This window comes from Salmo salar, chromosome ssa26, assembly GCF_905237065.1.
Source record: "Salmo salar chromosome ssa26, Ssal_v3.1, whole genome shotgun sequence".
Lineage (NCBI taxonomy): Eukaryota > Metazoa > Chordata > Actinopteri > Salmoniformes > Salmonidae > Salmo > Salmo salar.
In genome coordinates this window covers 54177305-54185717 of record NC_059467.1, presented here as the reverse complement: position 1 = coordinate 54185717, position 8413 = coordinate 54177305, and the positions used below count along the sequence as shown (strand labels likewise).

At 41.6% G+C, this 8413-nt stretch overlaps 1 protein-coding gene across 1 annotated transcript; it reads right to left on the bottom strand.

Moving 5' to 3' along the window:
* Positions 1-1716: 1716 nt before the first annotated feature.
* LOC106588119 (transmembrane emp24 domain-containing protein 3) lies at positions 1717-8056 on the bottom strand. Its single transcript, XM_045708426.1, has 3 exons — positions 7757-8056; positions 7178-7423; positions 1717-2558 (listed from the first exon to the last, which is right to left on the bottom strand). Exons 1-3 carry the CDS (start codon positions 7898-7900, stop codon positions 2325-2327), a joined length of 624 nt encoding a protein of 207 aa, XP_045564382.1. The 5' UTR covers positions 7901-8056; the 3' UTR covers positions 1717-2324.
* Between the last annotated feature and the right edge of the window lie 357 nt (positions 8057-8413).

Genomic DNA, 8413 nt, shown 5'->3' with positions numbered 1-8413 from the left:
CTCTACTATTATTCTGACATTTCACATTCTTAAAATAAAGTGGTGATCCTAACTGACCTGAGACAGGGAATTTTTACCAGGATTAAATGTCAGGAATTGTGAAAAACTGAGTTTAAATGTGTTTGGCTGAGGTGTATGTAAACTTCTGACTTCAACTGTACATGAGCTGTGTCTAAAACAATGGATCCAATGGAACAGTCCCAAAAGTGCAAACTCCAAGCTAAATCAATGTATCAAAACATTTTCCCCAGGTGATGTTCAATACACTGATTATTTACACTGACAAAGGGATTCTGAGTTGTACAATCCATCCCCTCACCAGCTCTTCACCTTTACTGTTATTTACACTGACAACATAATTCTGTAGCTACATGTTGAAATGGTTACTACTCTATAGACCAGAGAGCTGTAGCTACATGTTGAAATGGTTACTACTCTATAGACCAGAGAGCTGTACTGTAGCTACATGTTGAAATGGTTACTACTCTATAGACCAGAGAGCTGTACTGTAGCTACATGTTGAAATGGTTACTACTCTATAGACCAGAGAGCTGTAGCTACATGTTCAAATGGTTACTACTCTATAGACCAGAGAGCTGTAGCTACATGTTGAAATGGTTACTACTCTATAGACCAGAGAGCTGTACTGTAGCTACATGTTGAAATGGTTACTACTCTATAGACCAGAGAGCTGTAGCTACATGTTGAAATGGTTACTACTCTATAGACCAGAGAGCTGTACTGTAGCTACATGTTGAAATGGTTACTACTCTATAGACCAGAGAGCTGTACTGTAGCTACATGTTGAAATGGTTACTACTCTATAGACCAGAGAGCTGTAGCTACATGTTGAAATGGTTACTACTCTATAGACCAGAGAGCTGTAGCTACATGTTGAAATGGTTACTACTCTATAGACCAGAGAGCTGTACTGTAGCTACATGTTGAAATGGTTAAGAAATCTACAAAACCGAATACTACACAGGAACATTCAGTCTGCAGCTGTTTAAATACTTTATTCTGGTAAACACGACCACCGGGTGGTACTCTGAAAGATCCATTCTGGAGAACATTTGCCTATCGAACGACCATTGGTATACCTGATGTACCCATTATAAACAGACCTACAACTACAAAAGACTGATCTCTGGTGGACAAACCAGAGACTTTCTGTCGACTGACTTCAGCAGACGGACCGGCGATTTCAGACACATACAGGCGTAAATATATAAATTGCAATTCCTTCCGAATGAGCGGCTGTTCATGTGCAAAGTATTAGCATTTACATGAGCGTAGTTATCAACTGTGTGTAGTGGGTCCATTCTGTCTTTCCCTGTCCCCACCCCTTTCCATTGTCTACCAAGCCGCCATATCGGGCTTAGTCCACTAGGGACTTTTCAGTGCATTGTGTTAGTAACCAATAACTATTGTTTATGTTTATGTAATTCTGTGTGATTATTTAGTTACTAAATAAATATACAAATTGGCTTATAGCGGATTCATCATTTATGCTATGGTTCATGCAGCTATCCAAGGATTTTCAAACATTCAGGTAATAATACATTAATGTGACTGTAAATCGATAAGATATGAAAATATCTGAAGAGTTAAATCCGGGAAATAGTAACTCTTTAAACATTTTCCCGTGGTGCCCCAACTCCCTAGTTAAAGTTTACATGATTAGTTTAATCACGTAATAATTACACAGAGAATTGATCATATAACATTCTTCACTTTAATGATAGTCAAGACACGCCCCTATCCTCAAGTGGTCCAGGAATTGCCAAAAGTCCTCACAAGGATAGTAAAACAAGGAAAATTCTCCCTCGTGGGGACAAAGGTTAAGGAAAGGAAAAATAGGATTTCAAATGGAAATCAAATTGTGGGGTTATGGTGTGTGTGTGTGTGTGTGACTGTGTACACGAGAGAGGGCGAGACAGACATACAAAACATTTTACACACACAATAAATTAATGTCATAGCACAAATTAATGTACACTTTGAGACAAAAACAGATTAAGGCTTGGTGTACCACAGGTGTGTTAGGTTGCTAACCTATTTAGACTGAAATCACTAAACGGCTGTTGCAACCACAGTATTTCATTTTCAGAGGCTAGAATCCACAAGCTAAAGTCTTAATACCAGACAGATGTAATAGGTCCTCAAGTCCTTTAATAGAACTGTATAGGACTACAGTTTGTTGTGGGGTATTAAGGTAGGTTCCAGTCTAGTGGCAGATGACATGTAATACAATATCTTGTGTTGGCTAAAACAGTAACCCAGTATTATGGAATGTATCAATATATATATATATATAGTAGGACCTATGTGTTGGCTGCAACACTGCCCTTCTTGTCGCTGAAGAAGCTCCTGAGAATGAGAACCTGTCCGATGCTGACAGTGAATAGGATCATGGTTTCTCCTATGGACCAATAGGACACGCGCTCATGGAGGTCCTCGGCTCTGATGCGGTCGTGAGCCTCCCGTAACCGATACCAGGTCTGAGAGTCAGACACTACCTTCAGGATCTCATGGATGGACAGACAGGCCGACTCCATCTGGAGAAGAGACAAGATTAATATTAGATTATTATTAATAATAATAATACATCCTTAGAGGGGGCAATCTGCAGTTGAAACAACATAGGGCCCCAACGCTATCTAGAAACAACCTCTAAAAAGGCCCTGGTGGAGATTTCAAAGGATTGGGTATGCATCAGCCTACAGAGATCTACTACCATGTTGCTTATACCCATGCAATTCTCCCCCATCCTAGGGAGTGGGGTTAGCTAGTCATATATAGCTCTAGGAGTAAGGGGATGGTTTCTGGATGGGCCTAGCTGCAAAAGGTACCTAGAGGTTAGCTGCGCTTAGCAACACAGATCTAGTGACATACACTAGCGCTGCTTTCAATAGGATTGGGTTGCACAAAAACAATTAGCTGGGAAGCCCGGAAGTTTAAAAACAATTCTATTTCAACTTACTGTGCCTGTGGGCAGGAAGGTTGGTCATTATGACGGCGGTATTTGAGACCAAATATCTAAAGGATCGTATTTTTAAAAAAAAAGACGTTCCAAACGTGGATCTTTTTTTTTTTTAGACCCACTTCCTCTCGGCTTACCTCATGTCAAAATAAAAGTCCTGCGCAATATGTGGAAGAAAGAAAATAGAATAACTTGTGAGTGGCTTTTATCATACAGTCCCGTGGACCGTTGGTGCAACCCATTCCAATTGAACGCAGCGCTAGTGTATGTCAATAGACCCGCGTCGCTAACAGCGGCTAACCTCTAAGTACCTTTCCAGCTAGGTCTTCTGTGATCTACTGTACCTGTGTCAGTGATTTTACCTTTATTAGTTATATAAAAATGGCATAGATATCTAGATTAGATTAGATACACATGGTGAACAAAAATATAAATCCAATCATTTCAAAAGTTGTACTGAGTTACAGTTCATAAACGTAAATTTTTTTTTTTTTTATTAAAATAAAAAATTAAGTCAATTGAAATTCATTAGGCCTTAATCTATGGATTTCACATGATTGGGCATAGGCCCACCCACTTGGCAGCCATGCCCACCAACTGGGGAACCAGGCCCAGTCAATCCAAATGAGTTCTTCCCCACAAAGGGTTTTTTATTACAGACAGAAATACACCTCAGGACCCCCCCCCCCTCCCCCTCAGATGATCCTGCAGGTGAAGAAGCCGGATGAGGAGGGTCTGGGTTGGCATGGTTACGCGCGGTCTGTGGTTGAGGCCGCTTGGACGTGCTGACAAATTCTCTCTAAACGACGTTGGAGGCAGCTTATGGTAGCGAAATTACCACTCAATTCTCTGGCAACTGCTCTGGTGGACATTCCTGCAGTCAGCATGCCAATTGCACACTCCCTCATAACTTGAGACATCTGTGGCATGGTGTTGTGTGACCAAACTGCACATTTTAAAGTGGCCTTTTATTGTTCCAAGCAGAAGGTGCACCTGTGTAATAATCACGCTGTTTAATCAGCTTCTTGATATGCCACACCTGTCAGGTGGTTGGATTATCTTGGCAAAGGAGAAATGCTCACTAACAGAGATCTAAACACACGTGCACACAAAATTTGAGCAAAATAAGCTTTGTGCGTACGGAACATTTCTGGGATTTATATACTGCTCATGAAACATGGGACCAACACTTAACTTGTTGCGTTTATATTGTGTTTTTATATACAGTGCATTCGGAAAGTATTCAGACCCCTTCCCCTTTTCCACATTTTGCGATGTTACAACCTTATTCTAAAAATCGCTAAAATTACATTTTTTCCTCATCAATCTACACACAATACCCCAAAATGACAAAGCAAAAACAGGTTACATTTTTTTTTCAAATGTATTAAAAATAAAACAGAAATACCTTATTTACATAAGTATTTGGACCCTTTGCTATGAGACTCAGAATGGAGCTCAGGTGCATCCTGTTTCCATTGATCATCCTTGAGAGGTTACTACAACTTGATTGGTCCACCTGTGGTAAATACAATTGATTGTATTGATTTGGACATTTGATTTTGGACATTATTTGGAAAGGCAAACACCTGTCTGTTTAAGGTCCCACAGTTGATGGTGCATGGAAGGGTATAAAAAAATGTCTGCAACATTGAAGGTCCCCAAGCAAACAGTGGCCTCCATCATTCTTTAATGGAAGAAGTTTGGAACCACCAAGACTCTTCCTAGAGCTGGCCGCCCGGCCAAACTGAGCAATCGGGGGAGAAGGGCCTTGGTCAGGGTGGTGACCAAGAACCCAAATGGTCACTCTGACAGAGCGCCAGAGTTCCTCTGTGGAGATGGGAGAACCTTCCAGAAGGACAACCATCTCTGCAGTACTCCACCAATCAGGCTTTTATGGTAGAGTGGCCAGACGGAAGCCACTCCTTAGTAAAAAGCACATGACAGCCCACTTGGAGTTTGCCGAAAGGCACCTAAAGGACTGACCATGAGAAACAAAATTATCTGGTATGATGAAACCAAGATTCAACTCTTTGGCCTGAATGCCAAGCGTCATGTCCTGGAACCATTCCTACGGTGACACATGGTGGTGGCAGCATCATGTCTGGAGGAAACCTGGCTCCATCCCTATGGCGAAGCATGGTGGTGGCAGCATCATGTCTGGAGGAAACCTGGCTCCATCCCTATGGCGAAGCATGGTGGTGGCAGCATCATGTCCTGGAACCATTCCTACGGTGACACATGGTGGTGGTAGCATCATGCTGTGGGGATGTTTTTCAGCGGCAGGGACTGGGAAGACTAGTCAGGATCGAGGGAAAGATGAACGGAGCAAAGTACAGAGAGATCCTTGATGAAAACCTGCTCCAGAGCACTCAGGAACTCAGGCTGGGGCGAAGGTTCACCTGCCAACAGGACAACAGCCCTAAGCACACAGCCAAGACAACACAGGAGTGGCTTTGGGACAAGTCCCTGAATGTCCTTGAGTGGCCCAGCCAGAACCCGGACTTGAACCCAATCGAACATCTCTGGCGAGACCTGAAAATAGCTGTGCAGCGATGCTCCCCATCCAACCTGACAAGAGCTTGAGAGGATCTTCAGAGAAGAATGGGAGAGACTTCCCAAAATACAGGTGTGCCAAGCTTGTAGCATCATACCCAAGAAGACTCAAGGCAGTAATCGCTGCCAAAGGTGCTTCGACAAAGTACTGAGTAAAGGGTCTGAATACTTATGTAAATGTGACTCACCACATGGATTCCGTCTTATGTAGCAACATTTGAATTTCTGTTTTTTTTACATTGGATAGAAGTAGAGACTCAGAGCTACAAAATGGTATATCATACACTGCATTAGAGGAAACAATGGGAAAGTAATTCTGCTTTGAAAGTCGATCAACTTGTAACATCCCTTTTGAGAAAACCATCTTTCAATGTTTTGGTATCTGGTGAAGAGCTCTTAGTATTGGAGAGCCCTTCTTTCTCTACACCCATTCAGCATTGTTCACACCCTCTTAAGCCTTGCCCAACCCATCTCTTTTAAGGGTTGATCCGAGCGTTCTGTACTAATTTGCAAGCTACTTCCAGACATCTAAGAGAGAGAGAGAGAACATCTCACTTAACATTACTCCCCCTAGCAGAGCTGGTTAGGCAGTTTGTGTTATCCAGAGCGTTGGGTGACTAACTGCGCAGCTGGCAACAATTGAATTACGTTTTTTTGCCGACGTTTACTGACAACGGACATATTCAACGGGGGTTGAGCGTTTAAAAATGCATCAGTTATTCTGCGCTGTGGCACACTAAGACGAGAGTCTTTTGTTAAGGAATGTGGCTAGCTAGCTAGCTAGGTAAACAATGAATCCCAACGCATGACGTAATGTTAGTTAGCATGCCTGCCAGCTAACGTTACCTAGCTAACAGTACAATAGCTTGAAATGTAAATACTTTGTCAAAATTCGAGTGGAGTCTTTTGTTAAGACATGTGGCTAGCTGGACAATGGACCATAAACACAACTCATGATGTTACCACCCTGCATGAATCTGCAGGTAGCTAACAAAAAAAGATGAAGCTGCGTTTGACACGATTACCTAGACATACTAACCAGCTCCAATAGACAGACGCGTGCTATATGGCAGACCAATCCAAAACTCATCTCTCGGCATGTCCAGCCCACTCATTATCTCAGCCAATCAAGGCAAGCGGGAAGGTTTCTCACTTTTTCTGAGCTAAACCAACTAGGCTCATAATTTAACAATTGTATTTGTATTTACATACAAGTTTGATATTAAGGCACATTAAAGTTCACATGTTCGAGAAGGCATTTCTGCCACAAAAAAAAAAATAGACATTTTGATAAATTATTTTTTACTTTCTAACAGCCTCCTGTTAAGTCGTGACTCGCCTCGTTCCTGAATCGGGTCAGAAGTGATAGTTTTTCTTATTTCGAATAAATTTGCAAAAAATTCTAAAAACAGCTTTTTCTTTGTCATGATGGGGGTATTGTGTGTAGATTGAGGGGGGAAAAACTAGTCAGTTTTAGAATAAGGCTGTAACAAAATGTGGAACAAGTCAAGGGGTCTGAATACTTTCAGAATACACTGTATATAGTATTATATTTTGATCTTACATGTGTTAGGGTTGATTTTACCTGTGTCAGTCAAATGTAATCTAATTAAAAAGTGTAATATAACATTGTTTTACCTGTGTCAGGGCAGTGTCTCTGTTCATGTCAGGCAGTAGGGGTCTCTCCTCTCCGGCCCTGAAGTCCAGGTAGACGGTCTTGTGTGAGAAGGTAGAGAACTCGTTGCTAAAGCAGACCTTGTAGGTTCCTTTCATAGTGGTGGTGTGAGAGAAGCTATCATACTGCTTCTTCCTCTCCTGATACAGGACGTTGTTCACTGGATCTGTTACAAAGCAGTCCACATCATAGTTCCCTCCTGCAATCACCTGGTATACACAACATGGAGGGATTAGGATGATGGTATGGAAACACATTTAGAGTAATTCAGCCCTTACGAAAAACGATTGCAGTCAGAGTGCAGTGCGCTGCAAATACTGCGTCCAAAATACGTTTTTTTTTTACTGCAGTAATTTTGCTGTGTAACTGCAGTTACTGCACTTTTACTGAGGTTTCAAAACTGCAATCTTTTTTTTTGCATTCTTCCAGTGAGGGTGAAGGGACAATTAGAGCATGGGATCAGATAAAGAGTAGTTCAATGCACTAACTAACTCAACCATATGGGGAAATGGCATCATAACTCCACATATTGAATCACTTACTTGAAAGTCTATGTCAAACTTCACTCCATTCTGGAGCTCTTCATAGAAACATTGCTTGTCGTTATCAGGTAATTCAAACGTCAACTCCGTGGAACAAACAACGATCACATGCAACATCAAACTACACAGTCCAAGGGAACGCATTCTGTAGGCTAATTGCTGTGAAAATGTGGTTATAAATGAAAGCTACACCAACAAACCGTTGAAGTCGCAGCCAGTCACTTCTTCATCAATGTTTCTGTGATGACAGGGTGATATTAAAAAAAGTTTGGGAAGCTCCCACCCATAGAGAATGATAGAGAAAGCATCCCTATATTGTTCTTATTTTGGCGTCTGAGAGGCACAGAAAGCACCATTGAGGCGATCTCAATTTGAAATAGCATATTTTTTTCTTCGAGATTGGCCAATCCCTCCTAATGACGCTATTGGACATGATAAGGTCATCAGGAGGGATCAGACAATAAAGTTGCAAAAAATTCTAAAAAACTGCTTTTTCTTTGTCATGATGGGGTATTGTGTGTAGATTAGGTTAAAATGGTGGAAGCCATCAATGGCGCTGTCTATGTCAAAATGACATTTTGGCTACTAGAGGCCTCTATCATTCTCTATGCTCCCACCATAACCGACGTGGCATCAAACGGAAACACTTCCGGGTTA